This window comes from Tasmannia lanceolata, unplaced genomic scaffold (assembly GCF_043159265.1).
Source record: "Tasmannia lanceolata isolate RefF3 unplaced genomic scaffold, GAP_Taslan_0.1 ptg000048l, whole genome shotgun sequence".
Lineage (NCBI taxonomy): Eukaryota > Viridiplantae > Streptophyta > Magnoliopsida > Canellales > Winteraceae > Tasmannia > Tasmannia lanceolata.
The window spans coordinates 342,459-365,352 of NW_027518725.1; the positions used below are offsets into that span (position 1 = coordinate 342,459).

A 22,894-nucleotide genomic window follows, 5' to 3' on the forward strand; every position below is an offset into this window, starting at 1 on the left:
TATTATTGGGATGAGCTTAAATCTTTGGTTTTAGAGTTTAAAGCCGGAGTGTCGCATGAATTCAAAGAAGCTAACGAGGATGGTGACTCTTTGGCTAATTTTGCCTATAAACGAAAAGTGAATCTTACATATTGGTAGTGAATCATACATATTGCCTATAACTTTTGTCTCATCTTTCCAAGCTTCCATGACTTTGCACCCCATCAAAAGAAATACAACAATAACAGGCAGAAATGAGCTTCCCATCTCTCTCTCTCTCTCTCTATAGTGAGAATCTGCACATCTTATATAGGGAAATGGTATCTGCACTCCCTTCTCTTGATAATGGCACTCCCTCACTTCATTGAATACTTTTCAGATTGGCTGTTGATATGCAACCATGTTTTGATACTTGCATTAACTCATCTTGCCTTTTCTGTTTTAATTGGCTTATGAGTGCTTTTTGGGAATTGAAATAACCTTTGGCAGCTGTTTAAATACCAAAAGACAAGATGAGTTAGTGCAATTATCAATATATGGTAGTGCCAACATCAGTTGCCTGCATAAATTTATGTATGTAGAAGTGGGTTTAGAATCAAAGGGGACAACGTGAAGAGGACTACTTTATGACGTGCAGTCCATTTCAAACACTACTTTCATAATCTCATGTGTCTTACAATATGTATTGTTTCACATTGTGGGTTCCACCTTATTTATCAAATGGTTCAAAGAACAGCATTTTAATCCAATTCTCTTAACTGCCCGCTTAAGAGAGCCTAAAAAAGAATGATCAAACAAATTAAATCTCTATGATTATTAGGTAACAGATATCTTCACACCCTTTCCAACTAGTCATGAATAAACAAAGCCATGATAGAGCGAAGTGCATTTGTATTGGCTAATCTGCCTAAAGGATGACTGGGTTGTAAAATCAGAATTAAAGCCTGTAAAAGATTAGCAGATTTGCACTACAAGGACACTCGATACCAAACAAAAAGGAAATTGAAGACTATAGATGTCATGTTGTGTCCATAGTGAGTTAAAAGTCTTGAGAATACAAACTCAACATCATTTTTCATAGGTTGTATTATAATCCGGGTTTACTTTTAATTGAAAGGTTTAATTATATTGTTGGTTTACTCCTATACCAGTTGACAACCAATGTAACCACATCCTCCAGTCCATGTTAAGGAAGTTGGGTCATTTTTGTTTCAGTTAGAAAAGGCTACATAATCCTCATTAAGGGTATTTTAGTCATTTGAAACATGTAGTAAATAAGACATTCTACTCATATTTTGTGTGAATGATAATACACTCTCCCATATGTTTGGTCGTCTTTTCTCTTTTATTCTCTCCTAAAGACATTCTCTATTATTCTACTCATATAATTAGTATTTATCTATTTTTCATCTCTTAAACCCTAGGTCCTTTTTCTTTGCCCAAATATTCATTACAAATCATCCTCAACTCCAACCCTATGAATTTTCTCTAGGACATATCTTTCTTTTCTTATTATTCTCTACCTTCCATGCTCACGTTAGAATCTTACTACTCAATGCTCACATTAGTATCTGCCTAAGTAAGGAGCTTACAAACAAAGGTATGCCCCATCTTCATTAAGCTAGGTCCATTTTAGCTCTCCTTTGCACTTGAATCTCTATCTATCTTCTCTCATCATCGCAAATCAGTCCACCCTCCCCCTATCATGTCATGCATCATTATTTAGTTTCTTTTCCACTTCAAAATTCTATGACTTCTCATCTCAAGAAAATGTGGTAAACAATATCCATATAATGTTTAAAGTAAAAAGCTGAAGGCTGACACCAAGAATTTAGAATTAAAATCTACATATGCCAAGTGGTCATTTAGAAGCAAAAATAAATTGTACAATTGTAATAAACATATAAAAATGAAGTAGCAAGCTCATTGATATCAGAAATAAAATGCAGCAACAAATATTTCTACAAATACCAACAAAATATACTTACCGGTAATTCCCTCTCAAGATTCCACAATCCTTGCTCTTCATCAAATCTCAAAGGAATTCTCTACAAGAAAGTGGGAAAATTATTAATAAGCATAAAAATGGAACCATGAAATCAAATGACAATAATTTTCATGTGAAAATATTTCAAAGTTGGTTATGATGGGGATCCACGGCGTAGAAGGAAGAAGACAGTCTGGACAGAGCACTGGTTATGACAAATGGATGCGAAGATTTGGAGAGAAAGTCAATCTCTCTCTCTGTTTTTTTTTTGACAATCTTCTCCAGAGCAGTGATTGCTGAGAAGTACAGGTTGAGCATTGGCGGCTAGGAATCTATGGAAAATTATAGGTGGATGGGATTAACAGTTTGGAGAGATACAATGAAAAATTTCTACATTGTTCCAAAACATCATTTGAATCAGAGTTGGACGTGGGAGGACAATTAGATTCTTGATGGACTGTTGGTGGGGGTCGAATGCCGTTCTTGCTGATTTCCCCGACTTGTCCAGAGTGTGGCTTCTAATCGGAATGCCTGCGTGATTGTTTCGATAGCCGGAATGGGAAGGTTGAATAGAAAATTCAATTTTTTTGGAACTTGTTTGATAGAGGTGCACCGTGACAGTTATTTATAGTAGGATTGACTCAAATCTACATTTGAAGAAGCGATATTGACTGGAGAATCTGGATATGGGAGTTGAATGAGAAGTTCTCAATTCAATCCTTCTGCCAACACCTTGTTATGTCTGCTTCTTCATCCTTTGCCAGAAAAGCTTGGAAGATTCGTGCACCACATGGTCTGTGTGTTTTGTTGGACTACCTGGCTCAACAAAATCTTGATGGTGGACCACCCCTGTAGTCGTAACCAAGGTTGCTAGAGCGAGAATCGAAAGCTGGAATCGAAGGCTCCTAGGGAAGAATCCTACTCAAGGTTGCCAGAGCGGGAATCGAAAGCGGGAATCGAAACGGGAATCGAAGTGGGAATCGAAGGCTCCCAGGGAAGAATCATGCTTCCTTGGTCGAAACCAATTAGTTGTTAATCATTGTGCCTTATGCATGGGGGATGGAAAATCTATTTATCATCACTTTATTCATTGTTGAGTTGCTAGAGAATTGTGGTCTTTAAATTTAAACAAATTTGGGATTAATTGGATCTTTCCTTCTCGTATTGCGGATTTGTTTGAGCAAGAGTTCTGTAAATATGATTTCCCCCAGCCTGCCACTTGACCGAGAGTAATGCAAATCAGCACATGTACCTCAACACGAGACCCCGTGGAGTCGCCTTCTAGCAAACGGACCCCACCAAATATGCCTTTGAATAACTACCTTCTCTAAGGCAAACTCAACTCCATCTTCTAATGAGTGAGCTCCTTCTCTGTCGACCATCGACTTCATCAATATGGCAAAACACTTCCTTGCACTCAAAGCACAATACACGTCAACTCATCCAACATACCTCCATGTTTGGTCCCCACTAGAGTCATCTCTCTTGGCCTCTTGCCATGTTAGGGTCACCTTGCACAAGGTTTCCCATCTCTTTTGATTATGTACATTTCTCTAGCGTTGAAATGTTCAACCCTATTTCTTAGGGAAAGGCCTCTCCATAAAGCTTACTATCTAATCATCTCTAAGCCCCTTTGCCATATGATAATCCCATCATTCAACTGCAGGACCACGTCCAACTTCGCATCTGCCAATTCCAAACTATATCAGAACCATAGGTTGCATGGCATGTACCAACCAATCCTCTGAAGGTCTCTTCTCTTTCACTTCTTCAAGCATACTCAACAATGTTAGCACCGTCGTTGAAAGGAAAAAAATCCGCTCATGCCACTTCAAGTAAGAAGTACATTGTTCACATAGAACCATTCTCTTTGTAGCACTAACACAATAGCACTAGGAATTCTTGACATTTTGCCTCCACCATATCAACTTCGATAAGATCTCCAAGCTTCTGCTCTTTACTACCCTGCTCTCCAAGCAGCCCATGGCAAATGCACAGTTCAATGATGCCTCACACAACAGTCAGAAATCTTTCATTTACGCTTCGGAAGGAATCCCACATTAGCTATGTCCAACCCACTGGCCTTCCTAGGTGTCAAACACTTTTCTCAATCAAGATTACAAAGCTGGCAGAACTTGGCCAACATTTAGGTCAACTCAACTTTGCTACAAAGCTGATAAGGTTCCTGATCTTTTGTGCCTCTGCACTTGAAATGAACGAACCATAGACATAACCACTTCAACAATTATACCAAGTACAGACACATTTTATATAATCACCTGCCACCAAAGTGCCGAATACACACAGTTCTACCTCGTAATTCTATGATTCACTGTTTGAGTCGAACGCGCATTGGAGACAGAGGAGGAAGTTGATGACTTGTCCAATGATGACTCGGTGTCTCCCTCCACCTCTATTGCCCCTCCATCTAGTAGTGATTTTCTATTGATCTTTACCCCAATAAGAATGACAATGGTGTCTAAAAGAGGTTGAAGTTGGAAGCATAAAAATCGAGATAAGACGCATGTCCCAATGGTTCAAGAGGCAGTTCATCAACTTCAAAAAGGAAGGGGTTGGAAATTAAGGTTGTGATGTGGAATCTTGATACTTAATTTTGGTTGAAAATGAGTTTTCATTGAGTTAACTTCGTAGCCATGGAAGACCAAAGAATTGATTTGTTGAACTAGTTGGATCTGAGGGACATGGTAGAGAGTTTTTTTTTGTTAAAGATAAAATGTTTCAGGTAGAAGTAATGGTAAGAGAGAATAAAAGTTAAAACACTTGGCTTCTAATGAAAATTATAATGGGAAGAAAAATTGATGAAAATTATGATGGGAAGAAAAATTATATAAAAGAGTGGAGGCAAAAAAATATGTTCCTAGTGAAGGTTGTTGCTTGGCATATAAGAGAATTAGGGGTTAGGAAGAAGAAAAAAGCTCTGTGATTGAAAAGGAAGATGATCAACTACAGAAATTTCCATAATTTATTTTAGTAGACACACCAAAACCATGGAGCCAAACATAAATAAACTTTATTAATCCCAAAAAAACAGCCAAAACCAAAGAATCTACAAATAAAAATCTAATACATCCATAGCTAGCCTTCCTTTGCAATTAAAGATGAATGATGAATTGTGTACAACTGGACATGATAAATTCTTAATTGTCATTATACTTTAGAAAACCGCTCGTTAAACTAGTTGGTCAATCCAAAAGCAAAACTTACACTGCCAACTTTTGATTTAATCTTATAAAGACCTGTTCTTGAACTTATAGTTGGTCAATAAAAAATCGAGAGTTACAATTCCAACTTTTTTATTTAATCTTGTAAAGACCTGTTAATTGAACTTCCCCTCAAATTATAGACAGAAATACATTTAAATAGATACTATTCCGCAAAAAATTAAGCGAAAGTAATTTGACTTGAGTCCCCTCTTTTTCATATGGGACATATACCACAATATATCAAAAATATTTAACTCTCGCATTCCCAAGTACAATTCCCAACAATCTACGTTACATAAATAAAATCGCAAGCGTTGCATTGCGACATGGGAATGGAGTGTCGCACTTGGAAAAAGGCCCAAAAAAGGATTTGTGGATTACCAAGTTCTTCAAATTAATCTTTAACATTTATATTTGCAAATATAGGATTGCATAAAACAGAATTTTTTGAGCAAAAATATATAATGGAACTTTAGTAGTTCATTATGTGTAATGCTTCATCTTCCATATAAAATCTTTCCATTGGTAGGTAGAATTAAAAACCCATGTCAAATAGAATTTTAAGTCTGTTGTGATATAGAAAAATATAAAAAGTCAATTTACAAGAATCAAGCCAAAATACATGGAGCGTTGAGATCTAACACGAGTACATTGCTATTTAGAAGAATTCCTGTAACATTTAGCAAGATCTAGGAACATAGAAATGAATACCAAATGCACAATTTTAAATTCCCAATTAGCTCCCAATATTTTCTTTTCTAGGTAAGTCATGCTTGGACCAAGCATAGACATTAGCATGTTTCATTTCCTATAGCATCTTATGTTCAGCAGTGAAACTTAGCAATGCTCAACCCCACCAAAGAGCCAATCATCAAATGAATCAAGCCCTCGAGTTGCTCCCACCATGACGAGGCATTCTTCCTTGGATTGATGACAACAATTTTTATTTTTCTTATGATCTAGCATATACTTATAATCATGTTTTTAAATTTAGGCCAAAATACCAAAAATTCGTATTTTAGTTGGGACAGAAATCCCAAATTTCAGATTTTCCCAAATTTCAGCCGAAATTTCGGAAATTTCGGTTTTAATTTAGAAAATTTGATTTTTTTTCTAAAATATAATATCTTTCCGAAATTTCGGCCCGAAACCTAAACCGAAATTAAAATCCATGCTTATAATCGAACACTTGTTTTACAATGTTCAACTAATCAATAAAATCTTCTGGTTCCTTCCTCACTTCAAAATACAGGATATCAAATCCATACGGACCCTTTCCACAAAATGGGCAAATCTAGAAATTTCTACCCCCCACATCTGGCTCAACATGCAGAGCATGGCCAAATAAAGGGTTCAAATCTAGATCCTTAAAGGCATGACTGCTATACCGATCCCAGATTTTGTAGCGATCAAAGCACTGCATAAGTTGCTAAACTTGCCCCCATAATATTTCAATATATTCACCTAGCACCTCTATAAGAGGGTTTCGCCAACTACCTCTGGCCTGATCTCTTCTTGCAGCCAATTTTTTTTTTGAGCCAAATCTCAAACCAGTCTAACCACAGTCAAAGAATAATCATTTAAGTACGAAATTCATCCGTAAGTGTTGGACATTCAAAGCTGTCTAATAACTAATAACAATGGCATTCGACAATATGCATATTGCAAACAAATATTACTTGGAAAAACTAAAAGGAATGAAGTTGAACAAGAACTACTTACCATCTGCATCTCTGCTTTCAAAACAAAAGATTGAGCTACATTTTTCAAGTAAGTCTCCTCTTGTTTAGTGAGAATACCTTTGCTTCTAATTTTCTGACTTAAGAGTGAATATAAGTCCATAAATATTTTATTTCAGAAACCACAACAGATAAAAAAAAAAATCTAAAAGAAAAAGTAAAACAAATGCAAATATGTAATCAAGAATTATTACCAAAGCTAACGTGTCGATGAGAAATTGAAACTAGTCTTTCTTACCGACGAGTTAGCTCTGGTAATAATTTTGTATTTGGCTTACTTTTTCTAGATTTTTTATTATCTGTAGTGGTTTCTGATGTAAAATGTCTATGGGCTTATATTTACCTGTAGATGAGAAGATGAAGCACAGGGTATTCCCACTAAACAAGCGGAGAATATCTTACGCGGCCACCATTAGTTCCCAACAAGCATCATAAATTTACAAGCGATACAAGCCATTTGCAGGGTTGACAAAAAGAAGATGAAAGCAATCCCACCCACAAAGGTGAAGAAAAAAGTAGGCCTCCTCCAAAAAATCCAAGTATAAGCTACCTTTACGTGTTAAATTTATATGCATCATCCAATGCCAGAAATGGGTTGTGCGGGATCCAATTTGAGATGAGCAAATCTCAGAAAATCAAGAAGAAAGATATGGTCCCATTCAAATGGAAGGAAATCTAATTGCAGTCTTTCCATTTCCATCGATTCATCCCCCTTCATTATTACTCAGAGACCCAAAAGGACATTGCCGGGATAATGGGGATGTCATGGTGGTACCGTGGGATTGTGGGCTTGAACAACAAGAAACACATGAAAAACCTGGTAGAAATACGTGGATGCATAGATACCATAAAAGGAGGAGAAGGATTGGTAATGGGTATTTGAATAATTTATACGTGGGTTTTGATGAGGTCCGACAGTTGATTGGATATTGGTGCATTGCACTCCCTGTGTAGTAGTAGTATTGGGCCCAGCGGGCCCACCTTCATTGGATAATCCTAGACCCTTTGATCTTTTAGGCCTTGTTTAGGGTTCAATAAAAAACCGTTGAATTTTATAAGATTCAATCTTATAATCCGAAATTTTGGTCCGAAATCCAATCTTAGATTAAATCTTAAATTTCAACCGAAATTCAAAATTTCAGTTTGAAATTTAGGGTTTCGGTCGATAACGAAACCGAAATCGATGAAACCCGAAATTGTAGTTTATTTCGAAATTTCAAAATTTCGTTTAAATTTTAGAGCTTTCACCCAAAAATTTGGATTTGGATTTTTTATAATTATTTAATCTTATCCGTGGAATAGATTTCGACTGATTTCGTTCGAAATTTCGACCAAAACACATTCCGAAACCGAAATTTGAAACCTTGGATAGGATGTTTGATCATGCATGAAATCCAAAATTGATTGTGGCGATGGGCCCACCTTCATTGGATGATCTAGACCCTTTGATCTATTATCCCTTGTTTAGGGTTCAATAAAAAACCGTTTTGAATTTTATAAGATTCAATCTTATAGATAGGATGTTTTGATCCTGCATGAGAGCCAAAATTGATTGTAGTGATCGTTCTTGTAGTCTAACTCAATTTCATTCTCTAGCTTTGTCTGTTGCTGATGCTCACGTATTAGAGTGATCCGTATCTAAGTTAGAAACTTCTTTCTATGGCCAGGTGAGTTTCAAAACTCTCCCACGAGTCAACTCCTTTTTACCTTGGTCAAGTTCTTGTCCAAGCCTAGATCTTACATTATTAAAGTCAATCAAAACTCTTTTGACTCGAATTATGATCGTGTCAATCAAACACTCGATCTTGTCAACCAATTATAGGATCCCGCCACCGCCGCACTGAATAGACTAAGATTTGCTTTGGCCACATTCTGTCACATGTTCACATTTTAAAACACTAGGGGCAGCCGCGAGATTTGCGGGTTCAGGCCAGTTTATCTATCAAAAAAATAATAACTCAACCCGAATTTTGTCATCCGCGTAGCCGTAATGACATTTGTCAATATGCTACCACAGGTTTACTAAGATCATCATAGATTATTAATGCACGCATGGAAATATTCCCCCATGGCACACCCAGATTATGGGGCCAGAAATTGTACAGGCATTTTGGTTTTGGTTCACGGAAGTGATATATTTGCCCCCTTCTCTTCATAGGCCACTCCCTCTAGTGTATTAACGAGTACTCTTCTTACGCTACAAGGGGTGGCTCGGAGAAGAAAAGGGGGTGAATATATAGATTCTCTTTGGTTAATTTTTCATCATATAAGGGCATGTTTGGATGCCGACAAGGTTTTGATTTTGATTTCTCACATTTGCAGCCCTTTTTACGTTGTGATTTGGATCCGGATCAAATCCTTGGATTTTCAAATTAGCTACTGACAGTAGAAAAAAATCAGATTTCCAAATATGCTGTGGAAATAAGTAATTGGAAATCCACAGACATGGCAGTTTCCTTCACCCTCTTTGCTACTTAACCTCTCCCCTCGAGTAAGAAGTACCCTCTTCCCTCTCTGTCTCCCTCAACATGAGCTGGCGGATCTACCCATTTTGCATTCAAAACTCAATTCCAAATCCAAATCCAAAATATGAGGTATCCAAACGGCCCTAAAGGTATTTTTGTCATTTTTTATTAGGGGTTGTTGTCATCTGAATGAGATAGGGTATTTTGGTCATTTTCTACAGAATAAGTGTTTTGATATTTTTGCTAAGGTATTTTGCACAGTTTCTACATGATATGGGTGTTTTGGTCATTCTCATAAAGTAGGGGTATTTCGGTTATTTTTTATAAATTGGTCATTTTAGGATTTTTTTTAAATTTTTTTCTTACTTTTTCTCTTTACTTGGGAGATGATATTTTCACCCCATCTGCCGTACGCATTCGGCCCCCTTATAACATGAACAGTGGGCAACTTTAACGCCTATTGACATCAGATCACGTTAACAGGGGGGCGAATGCGTATTGCAGGGGGTGAACGAAATGCCAGGGGACCGGGACCAGGACCAGGCGGAATCAAAATAGCACACCCTTTGTGTTTTGCTGTTTGTACTCTCGCTCATTCATGGCGGGTCTACAAGATTTATTTTGGCTACCATGAATTTATTTTCATGATAAATCAGCCTTTTCAAGGTGACAGAGGTTGGGAGAGGGATTTGATAAAAATTCTTGGGAGCCAAACATGGCCTAAGATTTTGAAAATAACGATAAAATTAGAGGATGAAGGTCGAGTACTGGTTAGGTTGTCCAAGGTCTCGAGCCTAACCCAACCCGAGGAAATGCTAACCCAACCTGAGTCGAAATCCAGTTGAACCCGTCGGGAAGGTTGAGCCTGACCCAAGTTGCACCCCTAAAATTTAGTGAATAGATGTCAAGAACTGAATGAACTGACTGGGGACCCAAACTTCGTAAATTAGGTACACATGCATGCCAGGCCAAATCAGTGGTCCTATTAATGTTGGGTTTCTTCTCCGAGGACTCCATGGTTTGATTAATGTTAGATTCCAGGCATTCTCGAGGAATCAGAGAAGGAATCGGAGAACGAAGCCAACGTTAATCGAACCGTGGAGACATCTGCGAACCCAACATCAAATAAAACTGCGGATTGGCCTGGCGTGCATATGTTTTAAAGCATCTAGCTTTCCTTGCCAGTAAATCAAAACAACTTTGTTACAATACAGATCACAATTCTCTCAAAAAACCAATACAAATCACAATAAACAGCATGTATTACCACAGTCAATGATCCAAATATCTTGCCAAATTCACAAAAAACAAAGGAGAACAAACGGTGGAAATTACCTCCCTTCCCTCAATCATGTTCTTTATTTTATCGCATTATTCATCCATGAGTGACAGAATTTCGGCAACAACTGTCTTCTTCGCCTTCTTCACCTACTTGGGTCGTCTACGGTATGGGTACGATATGTCATCAAAACTGTCTTTTACATAATTGCAAGCTCTGTGCATGTTTCTGGCCACACCAGAAGCCACAAGACCCGCATTTCTTGTGAACCTGCATTTTTTTTTAGTTTCAGAATTCACGCCTTTCAACAGAAAAGAATATAAAAACAAAGGTTCTAAGTTATTGAAACTACGGGCTTGCCTGCTTAGGAATTCCTCACCCATAGCATGTGGTGGTGGTGGTTTGTATGCCCGCGGCTGAGGAAAAGCTCGATCGTCTACAAGAAACCCAAGGTTATGAGACAGTAGATTCATGAGTTCTAGAAAATAGTTACAAGCAAGAGTGGGTAATTTGGGATTTATTATTGAGTAATATCCAGACAATTCATTTTCAAAAAAATAAAAAATATCCAGACAATTCTTGCTTTAACTATAAATAGGACTCAGAGAAAGAAACGGGACAAATTTGGAGATGTCAGGATTCGAAGCAATTCATAATAAAGGGTAGATGATCAAGGGCCAAGGGAAATTAGAAGATGAACTGCTAAGCATATCATTTTAATCATCGATTCTTATCACCCAAATTAGTATATCAAACATAACACCGTGAAACATGTCAGATGAGAACAGGATGTAAAGCGTCATCCTAGCCGGAGACTTGAAAGTCACGATGCTAACAAAGTCATTTCCTTGCTACTTTCATCAACAAGTGCAATCCTAAGTACTACACTCTTCGTTAAACTAAAGGGGAGCACAGCCATTCAGAGAGAGAGAGAGAGAGGTCACTAAATCTTTCAAAGTAATGAAATAAAACCACTATCTTGAGAAAGAACATTTAGCAGAAAGAACATTTAGCAGTTTACTCTCGGTACCATCCGGCAAACACAAAAGCAGAGAAGTATCACTAAATCTTTCAAAGTAATGAAATATATATATATATATATATATATATATATATATATATATATATGAGAATAGAGTTCCTAAGGTGTCACCTCATATAGCTTATATGAGGTGGCGCTTAAAAACATAAGGGGCCCACTTTGTTTGGATGATCTAAAGCATTCATTTGATAGGCCCTCACATAGATAGGGTGTGCCCAAAAAATCAACTTCATAGGATCATCCTAACCCTTCCATTTGTAGAGGTTGAAATGGATGGGTATAAACCTCCATAAATCTGCCCATTTTTAACCTCCATAAATGGAAGGGTTAGGATGATCCTATGGACCTGATTTTTTGTAGGCACCATATCCATCTAAGGGCCTTTCAAATGAGTGGTTTCGATCACCCCAAAAATGTGGGCCACTTATGTTTTGTGAGCGCCACCTCATATAAGCTATATGAGGTGACACCTTAGGAACTCTATTCTCTCTCTCTCTCTCTCTCTCTCTCTCTCTCTCTCTCTCTCTCTCTCTCTCTATATATATATATATATATATATATATATATATATATATATATATATATATATATAGAATGGTTTGGATCACCCAAATAATGTGGGCCCCACTGTATTTTAAGCTAGTGTGTAGATAACTTATCTACACATATGTGTAGGAACCGTTTTCTCATATATATATGAGGAAAGTGTCTCTAGTCTCTCCCCTAGATAAGCTTATCTACTCCTCCCTTTAAAAAAACACAGTGGGCCCACGCTGTTTGGATGATCCAAAGCATTCATTTGATAGGTCCTAACATAGATAGGGTGTGCCCAAAAAATCAGCACCAAAGGGTCATCCTAGAACTTCATTTTGTTGGGCACACCGTGTCCAAAATGGACGCATATAAACGTTGTCCATTCTGGGTACCATAAGGCACCACAAAACGAAGTTCTAGGATGACCCTTTGGTGCTGATTTTTTGGGCACACCCTATCTATGTTAGGACCTATCAAATGAATGCTTTGGATCATCCAAACAGCGTGGGCCCACTATGTTTTTTAAAGGGAGGAGTAGATAAGCTTATCTAGGGGAGAGACTAGAGACACTTTTATATATATATATATATAAATATATATAAAGAGAGAGAGAGAGAGAGAGAGAGAGAGAAGTATCACTAAATCTTTCAAAGTAATGAAATAGAATCACTATCTTAGAGAAAGAACATTTAGCAGTTTACTTTCTGTACTATCCAGCAAACACAAAAGCAGAGAAGTATCACATTTAGCAGTTTACTCTCGGTACTATCCGGCAAACACAAAAGCAGCAAAGTATCACTAAATCTTTCAAAGTAATGAAATAGAATCACTATCTTGAGAAAGAACATTTAGCAGTTTACTCTCTGTACTATCCGGCAAACACAAAAGCAGAGAAGTATCACTAAATCTTTCAAAGTAATGAAATAGAACCGCTATCATGAGAAATAACATTTAGCAGTTTACTCTGTACTATCCGGCAAACACAAAAGCAGTAAGTGAAACCAAAAAAAAAATCAAGGAGTGAAGATGCAAATAAGATGATATTATCCAAAATATCCACTGAGAACCAACAAAACAATTGTCTATAAGCCAAAAGAACATGTAAAGTATGTAAAATGGTTCTCATGGCTTTACATTACCTTCCTTGTTGTGTGCTTGAGCAGGAACACGGTTAGCAGCTGCAGCCCTTTTGTCTACCAAAAACTGCTACAAAAAATGCTCATGTAAGCTTGCATTTGGTGATATAGTTGGCATAACGATTGGACTGAGATATTTAGATTCAGGAGAGCATGGAACTTTCTAACAGCAAGCTGTTAGTTTCATAGTTCTGGGTGCGGTTTTTATGGAAATCTTGACGTGGAGGGGAAAGTAGAATCTAGACCGTGATATGAAAAGATATATTTTCTTCTATTTCCTTCTGTTTTTTTGTTAGGCAGGCTGTTTAAAACACTAATGTGAAAAAATCACTGTTCCTAAACTTAAATGAGAAGGAAGAAAAAAAAACTTTTTTTTTTCTTTTTTAATTTTGTTACGTAACCTCTCTATCTGTCGCATCTTTTATGCCCCAACGAATCACATAGATATAAACTGTCATTTTATTAGCAAAAAAGTTTGATCTTATAGATATTCCATAATCCATGTAGCACCTTCTATACTTCAATTGGCTGATGGTCCTACAAAACGCTGATCATAGAAAGAACAAGTGCTTGAGTAGCATGGCAGGTGTTTGTCAATCTTCACCTACAACTTTGAGGCATGTTAAAGAAAAGTGAGAAGACCAGAACACTTTCTTTCTACAAGTTGTTCTCTTGTCACTTATATACCATCTGTAATATCTTTTTTCTAATGGTACCATCTGTAATTATCTTTATCCCTTTAAAAATGTTGGTCATTTGTTTTAGTTAAAAAAACACTTCCTTAACTACATATATAAATTATTGCCATTCAAAAAAAAACTACATATACAAATTATGATGCATAGAATTCAGTAATAAAAAGCATTCACGTTACAGTAACAGCCATTTCACTAACCACAAGAAACATTAGCACATGGCCGCTGAATGGTAACTCTCTATGTAAATAGCCTAGGATGTCGTGCAAAAAACAGAATTTTATACAATAAAAGACAGCAAAATTTTAAATATTTGGTGTTTTTTTTTTTTTTTTTTTGAATGGTAATTTTTTGGTGTTAATAGGGACAACAGTAAATTTCATGCTAAAGAAAAAATCAATATTGAAATCTTCAATGTCAAAAACATTGGTATCATTTAAGATGATAACCTCAATCCCAACACAGAATGGAAGTTCTGCTTGTTTATCTTGTCGCTCAGCAGGATTATCTTTGTTTTCCAGAAACACCGAATAACCAACACAAGAGTACTTGAAGTCCGATAAGTTGCGACCCTCTTTAGAAGCCTCCACCTCAGATTCTCCTATGATATAGCTGGGAACTGCTCAGAAAGTTTCAAAATCAATATATTTGTGGTTGCTATAATGACTTATTTTTAATTTCGAATAAAAACCAAAAGGAAATGAGTAAGCATTGCTATGAAAATAGAAACTGATTAATGAAACCTACAAAAGATTAGTTCAATAAATAAGAGCATAATAATGTGGGACTCAAAGATACGGGATGTACAAAAGCTAACCACATGATGTCAGCCACTAAGTACAAAAGCAGAATTTGGTAATTTCGTATTACAGTGAATATAATTTTCCATCCATTTCAATAATATCTTAGAGCATACTACAATCTTATCCAATTGCCGGATTTTTTCTAAGGGAACGTTAAAGACATGCAAATGCAAGAACTACTTCCATATCAGCTGAGCCATGCTCTTAGTTTAGATACCATATTTAACATAGGGAGATTGACAATCCCTAGTAGCATGCCACTCTATAGCTTTTCTCACAGGAAAACCCCCCAAACAATTACATGAATGAATACCGTTCAAAAAAAACTACATGAATGAAAAAGAGGTAGATTGAAAACATAGCTCCTAAGAGAAAACTTAACTATGAGGAAAGAAGTGAAAATAGGTGTCTTAAGGGCATGTTTGGATGTATGGATTGTATTTTCTTGGAAAAAAGATCTAGGAAAATGAGTTTTTCATCATTTAGTTTAATTCATTTATCAGAGATTTATTTTCCCCGGATTTTTCTGTTTTCTCAGAAAAAAAAAAAAAAAACACACACACACACACACTTTGCCTTAGAATGCTATGCACACTCCTTGACATCCCTTTATAATGTTCCTTCCCCTCCAAACTAACCAGACTGAATCAGCAAAGAAAAAGTTCCCAAGGACTACCTCTACAGTGTCGAGGATACCCAAATCTCAAATAAATCAGCTATATTGCCAGGAAGAACACAAATAATTCCAAACAGGCTAAGAAGAAAATATGAAATTGGATTAGTAAACCTACAATGAATCAACAAATGATCAACAGACTTGGCATCGTCAAGACATAGCGCGTAATGGTCAGCAAAAATCCTTTATCTGTGCCGGATATGGTCAGTCATAAGGATCTTATCAAGGCACGCATTCTATAAAAAGGTCATGACTCTAGGTGGAGCCTAACAATTTTATGCTCTCCAAGCAGGAGAGGGACGAGTCTGACCAGCAAGATTGATATAAAAATAATGCACTAAAAATATGTCACTTGAGGACCATTTCCAAACTCTTTTGTCAAAACCATGTCTGCGAATGAAGTTCAAATCAATCTTAGCTAAAGGCTCAGGACCTCAGGTAGGTCATTCTCCTAATTGAAAAAATATATCCTTTCAAATCTAACATTCCATCCACCTTCACATTTTGTCAATAAGCAGAATCAACCACACTTACATTTTTGTCAATAGCCATGTTAAAAAACACCCGGAAATCAACGTTTAAGGAATTGTTGCTACCCCACTCGCCTGCTCGGATTCTAATCTTCTCCCCATTACAAACTCTAAATTGAATGCCAGCATGGAAACCGGCCCTATACTTCATAATATCAGGCCAAACCGAAGATCCTTGAGATTTATAGGCATCAAACACAGACCACCCACCGAAATTGTATCTGTACTTGAACACAATGACCGATATCTAAAGGCTATCTCTACCATCCCCAAACTTCCAAAGCTATTTCACAAGAAGAGTCTTGTCCATCAATTTGAAATAAACCATATCAAGATCTCCCTCCTTTTTAGGCTTGCACACCTCGTCCCATCTTACCAGATGATATTATGTTCTGTTTTTGCTATCATTACCAATAAATTTCCTTTGGAACTGCCCAATTCTCTTAGTCACAGACAGACATAAAAAATGAGACATGTGAGGGATTATTTTGGTTCCTGGTATTTTTTTTTTTCCAGCTTTGGGTTTCTTGCTGGGTTATTTTGGTTGGTGGGATTCTTTTGGGCCCATTATGTAACTAGCAACCAAACGTGCCACAAAAGTCCGAAGAACCAAAAAGAATTCCGGCATTCAAAATCGAAGTTGTCGGTTGTGCAAAGTTGACGATTTGACCGGACTATGGTGTTAGACATGTCACGTGAAAGGGGTATCTCTATGTCTTGTGAGAGACATAAAGGTGATGGGTCTATTCATTTCTTGTCAGAGAGATGACAAATACATGCAGTGTGGGGTAAGGGGTGATGGGTAAGATAAGAAGGGGAAGTTTGTTATAGGAGTTTGGTGTAAGCCCTCGATAGTCCCCGTATTTTTCTGAAATTACTGTTTGGCCTGCACCATAGGATGATCAAACCGTCCATTTGATGGGCCTCAATGTAAATCGGTTGTGCCCAAAAAATTATTTCTATCGTAGCCCTTTGAAAGCAACCTATTTATGTCATGGCTCATCAAACGGACGGTTTGGATCATCCTATGGTCGAGGCCTTAAAGCAAACCTGTGAACTAGTGAAGCAAACGTACCTAATAGCAAATGGAAAGAAGAGAAAGTAAGTAGGAACGCAATAAAGCAAAGGTATGCAAAAGAAATAGAAAGTCAGGTTATTAAATAAAGCAAATGTATCTATAAACTTGAGAACAAAATAAAGCAAAGGAAGTGGTACATTCGCCACTTTTATTTACTTGGAACATCCTATTCTAGTGTATGCAAAAGAAAAAGAAAAATCATGAAAAGGATAAAGCAATATAACCCACAAATAATGAAAAAAAAGGAATAGTAAAAAGTTGAAGAGTCTATATAACAAACCATCTTACAGGAAGAAGCTTGCAAGATATCCTTCCCTTGTGATTCTACTTGCTCTAGCTCTATAATTTATTTATTTTTCTGTTACCAAGGAAATATGGCGGATGCTATCGTTACTATACTGTTTGAGAAATTGAACTCTCTAATTATAGATGAGGTTGATTTACTCGTGGGTGTTAAGGATGATTTGGAAGAGCTTAAGAGACAGTTAGGATTGATTGGTGATATACTCCCAAACGCAGAGGTGATGGCCATGAAGAATGGGCGGCTCAAGGGTTGGCTCTCAAGTCTTATAGATGCGGTCTATGATGCGGACGACATCTTATCATACTGGGCTGTTGAAGCTCAGCGATTACACTCAATTGGTTGTGGCCAGGTAAGTAATACCTTCTTACCTTGTTTTCAATTCCAACGCCATAATATAGCAACTAGGACAAAAATGATCCTCACGAGAATACAAAGAATTGTAAAAGCGAGGGAGGAGTTCAAATTGGATGAAAATGAAGTCCCGGTTATTGCCCATCCAGTGTCCGATGTGCGTGAAACTGTGTCCGATGTAAATGAATTAGAAGTTTATGGGAGAGATGAGGATAAAGAAGAGATTGTGCGGCTATTGCAAGCCGATGTTAATAATAATGAAAATGAAGTCCCGGTTATTGCCCTAGTTGGCATGGGGGGTCTGGGGAAAACCACATTAGCTAAATTGGCCTTCAAGCACGAGAATGTAATAGGCCATTTTGAGCTAAGAATGTGGATTTATGTGTCTCAAGATTTTCATGTTAATGGAATTGTAAAAAAAATTTTAGAATCTGCAAGTAAAACAGATGTCACACATGTCACACAGTTAGAGGAGATGCGAATAAAACTACAAAATATAATATGTGAGAAGAGATTTTTGCTTGTACTTGATGACGTATGGAATGAAGATGGAGGAAAGTGGGATAATCTGAAGCAAATCTTAAAATGTAACGTTAAAGGGAGCAAAATCATTGTGACTACTCGTAAAGAAACGGTTGCATCGATGATGGGTGGGCTTCATGGATCCCTCCTCCACTTGACTGGTTTATCAGACAGTGATTGTTGGTCTCTGTTTGAACGTCAAGCATTTGGATCAGGGAGAAGTGAAGAGCATCAAAATTTGGTTCCAATTGGTGAACAGATTGTCAAAAAATGTGGGGGTGTGCCATTAGCAGCAAAGGCATTAGGAAGACTCCTGTGTCTTGAAAGGGAGGAAGCTTCATGGTTACCTGTAAGAGACAGCCAGATATGGAAACTAGAAGAAAATGAAATTTTGCCGGCTCTAATATTGAGCTATATTAATTTGCCATCTCATCTAAGGCAATGCTTTTCATTTTGCTCTGTATTCCCTAAAGGCCTTACCATTCGGAAAGAAGAACTTATTCTTTTGTGGATGGCTAATGGCTTTGTTACCCCTAACGAAACTATGGAGTTGGAAGACATTGGAAATAAGATTTTCAATGATTTATTATGGAGGTCTTTCTTCCAAGACATAGAAAAAGACGACTCTGGAAATATAACAAGTTGCAAAATGCATGATTTGGTTCACGATCTTGCACAGTCTGTTATTGGGAACAAGTGTCATATCGTGGATCGGGAAAAAATTGAAGATATTCCTACATCGACCCGATATGTCTATTCTCATTTGGATTCACTATTAGAAGAGCAGAGGTTGTACGAGGCCAAAACCATACGAACAATACTATTGGGCGATGTTTATTATAATTCTGTCCCTAGCAACATAAAGAAACTTAGATACTTGCGATGCCTAGATCTTAGTGGATTTTGTGTTAGAGAGATCCCACATTCAATATGCAATTTGAAACAGGTAAGATACATCAACCTCTCCGGTAATTATGAGATTGAAACATTACCTGAATCGATTACCAACCTACAAAATTTGCAAACATTGAAACTAAGACATTGTTTCAATCTCCTCAATTTGCCCAAGGACATGAGAAAAATGAGTAGCCTCAGACACGTAGATACTTATGGATGTTCGTCATTAACTTGTGTGCCCATTGGGATTGGGAAGCTGACCTGCCTCCAGACGCTATCCATTTTCATTGTGGGTGACGAGGATGGACGCCGCCTCAGTGAGTTGAGCAATTTAAAGCTTAGAGGAGAACTATCAATAAAACAACTTAACCTTGTGAGAAATGCAAGTGATGCGAAACAAGCCAACTTGAAACTCAAGAAAAACCTCAGAGAATTGGAGTTATCATGGGGGGATGATCGTGGTGATGTTGAGATGCAGGAAAAAGTGTTAGAAGGCCTTGAACCACACTGTGATTTGAAAGATTTGCGGATAACAGACTATGAGGGTATTCGATTTCCAGGATGGATACAGAATTCATCGCTCACAAATCTAGTTAATGTTTCTCTTTCAAATTGCCGGAGATGTGAAAATCTCCCACCACTTGGCCAACTTCCCTCGCTCAAGAATCTTGAGATATCTGGAATGTCTGCATTGAAGCAGATCAACAACACATTGAATGGATTTGCCTTTCCATCTTTGAAAAGCCTATCGCTATGGAATATGGAAAATTTAGAGATGTGGGCATCAGTGGAGGAAGGAGGAGCATTTCCTTGCCTCGATGAATTGAAGATTCAATTATGCCCAAAGTTGATCACCCTGCCAGATGGGATGCATTTGAACTCTCTTGAGTCATTGGAGATTGTTGACTGTAAAAAGATGGTTTCTTTGCCGGATGACTTGCGGTACCTTACTGCCCTAAAAAACCTGGAAATTGGTGGTTGTGATGAGTTGGCATCATCGCTAGATGGGCGGCGTTTGAAATCTCTTGAGTCATTGCAGATTTTTGGCTGTAAAAAGATGGTTTCTTTGCCGGATGACTTGCAGTACCTTACTGCCCTAAAAACACTGCAAATTAGTGGTTGTGATGAGTTGGCATCATCGCTAGATGGGCGGCGTTTGAAATCTCTTGAGTCATTGGAGATTTCTTGCTGTAAAAAGATGGTTTCTTTGCCGGATGACTTGCAGTACCTTACTGCCCTAAAAACACTGGAAATTCGTGGTTGTGATGAGTTGGCATCATTGGCAGAGTGGGTCGAAAAGCTCACATCACTTCAATGTTTGTGGATCTCTAATTGTGGTAAAATGATTTCATTGCCCGCCGGACTACAACGCCTCACCGCACTCCAAAAATTGTGTATTTTCGATTGTCCAAATTTGGGGAGACGATGCGAAAGGGAGAGAGGAGAGGATTGGCACAAGATAGCCCATGTACCGGATATCACCATTGACCCACACCCAACAACGGAGAAGAAAAGCAGATGCATCCATACCCTACTCCAATGCTACCGTGGCCACTGAAACGGTGATTTTATCTCTCAACCGTACCCTTCTCCGACTCACTCTACCATCCCAGGTTCGTTATTTCATAATCCCCTCTTTAGCTTTTAATTATATAACGTACTTTCTTTCTTTAATTTTCCTTCATCTATCTAACCAATTTTTACCAAATTTGGAGGATTTTCTGCAGATTTGTGGCTGAGTTTCGGGGTAGAATTCTCTGTTCGGGATTTGCTCTTTTCTATGGTGGTTTTTGTATGTTTCTTGAGGTTGTGGTCTGCTCTTGGGGCAGGGGATTGCTATTTGGTTTTTGCTTCTATTTTCAGTTATATGTACTAAGCCTCTGTTGTGGTAGTTTTAATAAGGGCTGCCTCTTGGCTAGTCCTCCTCCTCTTGGATTTTTCAATAGATTTCAGATGTGGATTCTAGTGTGGAGATTGTGGTTTATGAAGGCTTTCTTCATCAAAATTTAGTGAAATGTATTTCTGATAAACATTATCTCTGTTTCAAATTATCACTAAATTATCTACTCTCTGTTGATACCGATTATTATCACTAAATTATCTACTCTCTGTTGTCTCTCTATTTTTTGTGTGTGTTTCGTGTTGAATCCTATTATTGCTTTACCTAGTTAAAATTTGTAATGAGTTGGAACTTTTAGTGTAGTTTTAGCCTTTAGGCACTGTTTGGATTGCATGAATTGTTTGGAAAAGAAAAGAATTTCCAAAATTTCTTGTTTTTTAAATCATTTGATTAAAAATTAAAAAAATAACTTGAGCCACCGCAGTTCAATATATAGAGGGATGTTCAATTTATAGTGATATCCTTTTAAATAAGCCGTAATCGTATGATTTCCCTCTGAATCAGGGAAATGGAAAAAAAAATGAGGAAAAGAAATCCCATGAGAAATGTTTTTCCTGCAGTCCAATCAGGTTGATTTAATTCATTCTAATCAAATTTTATTTTAGGAGGAATGCTAGAGTCACAGGAGCCCATGCAAAAAAACAGGGAAAGGGCGCCCTCATTGGTCAAAACCAATTTAGGATGCGTAGAAAATCAGTCATTACTGCCATAAAGCAGTTTTGTCCAATGAGGACCAATTGTGACTCTAGCATTCTTCTTATTTTAGTTATCTACTTATCTTCTTTTATTATTTAAACAGCTGTCAAAGGTTATTACAGTTCGCAAAACGCTCTCAAAACCAATTAAAACAGAAAAGACTAATCTAAGTTTGTGCAATTACTAAAACATGGTAATGCCAATACCAGTGGCCTAAACAAAACATCTTGCTCTTATTATTCAATAGAAGGTACAAAAAATTAAGAAGACATAAGAATGTAAGTCTCCCATCAACAACAAAACAAACACACTATAATCAATGGTTTCCTCTTTGGCTAGGCAATTCAGTGGTATCAGGTTCATCACAAATTGGAGATGTGAAGTAGAAGGGCCCAAGTGTGTACTTGATCTGATCTCTATAAACATGAGAGGGCCGACTGAGCTTCACCCCCGACCGGCCTCCGGCAAAGTCGGAGAGGATGTTACAGGAGGGTTCAGGCGATGACACAAGCCTCGCGGAGCAATCTCCAGCTTTCAATTCCTTCCCATTGATGTATCTCTCAACACTCATTTCAAACTCGCCCTCTTCGTCGGTCTCATCATTTGCATAGTAAACCACTTTTCCCCGCTCGTCCATGCATGTTAAGGCAACCCTGCAGCCTACATGTAATATACTTGTAATCATTTCGCAAGCTTAATTGATGGGTGTTATTAATGCAAATTTCGATGATCCATAACATTATTTTTGGTAAATTATAACCAGAGAATTGTTTTTTGAACGCATCATTGTTTTCGTTAGGCTTTGTTTCTTTCTACGTAAAATGGAGGTAAAACAAATTTTACATCCATTTTTCACTCAAGATTATAATCAGTTTCCAAATGAAAAAATTCTCAAACCCGGTGAAAATTTAAGAAGAATGAGTTCAAATTGATGTGACTCTTTGGGCATCCCTCGTATTCCTTGTAAGTAATTTTTCTTATTTTAGTTTTGAGGTAAGGTGGTATGAGCCCTCGTGTACTTCTTTTATTCATCAATAAAATTTGAAGTGTGCAGGGT

General features: G+C 37.4%; 1 protein-coding gene and 1 long non-coding RNA gene across 3 annotated transcripts; one reads left to right on the top strand and one right to left on the bottom strand.

Moving 5' to 3' along the window:
* Positions 1 to 10,636: 10,636 nt before the first annotated feature.
* LOC143864403 (uncharacterized) lies at positions 10,637 to 16,424 on the bottom strand. 2 transcript variants are annotated; one of them, XR_013241153.1, is made up of 5 exons: positions 16,094 to 16,424; positions 14,530 to 14,699; positions 13,389 to 13,452; positions 11,034 to 11,109; positions 10,637 to 10,943 (listed from the first exon to the last, which is right to left on the bottom strand). It is a non-coding gene; the product is annotated as an uncharacterized LOC143864403 (long non-coding RNA). The 2 variants fall into 2 exon arrangements; XR_013241154.1 differs by lacking the exon at positions 16,094 to 16,424 and adding an exon at positions 15,675 to 15,692.
* An 868-nt stretch (positions 16,425 to 17,292) lies between these two features.
* On the top strand, positions 17,293 to 21,359 carry LOC143864158 (disease resistance protein RGA2-like). The gene is made up of 2 exons (XM_077375029.1): positions 17,293 to 20,854; positions 20,969 to 21,359. The coding sequence occupies exon 1, from the start codon at positions 17,542 to 17,544 to the stop codon at positions 20,797 to 20,799; it is 3,258 nt and encodes a 1,085-aa protein (XP_077231144.1). The 5' UTR covers positions 17,293 to 17,541; the 3' UTR covers positions 20,800 to 20,854; positions 20,969 to 21,359.
* The last annotated feature ends 1,535 nt before the right edge of the window (positions 21,360 to 22,894 follow it).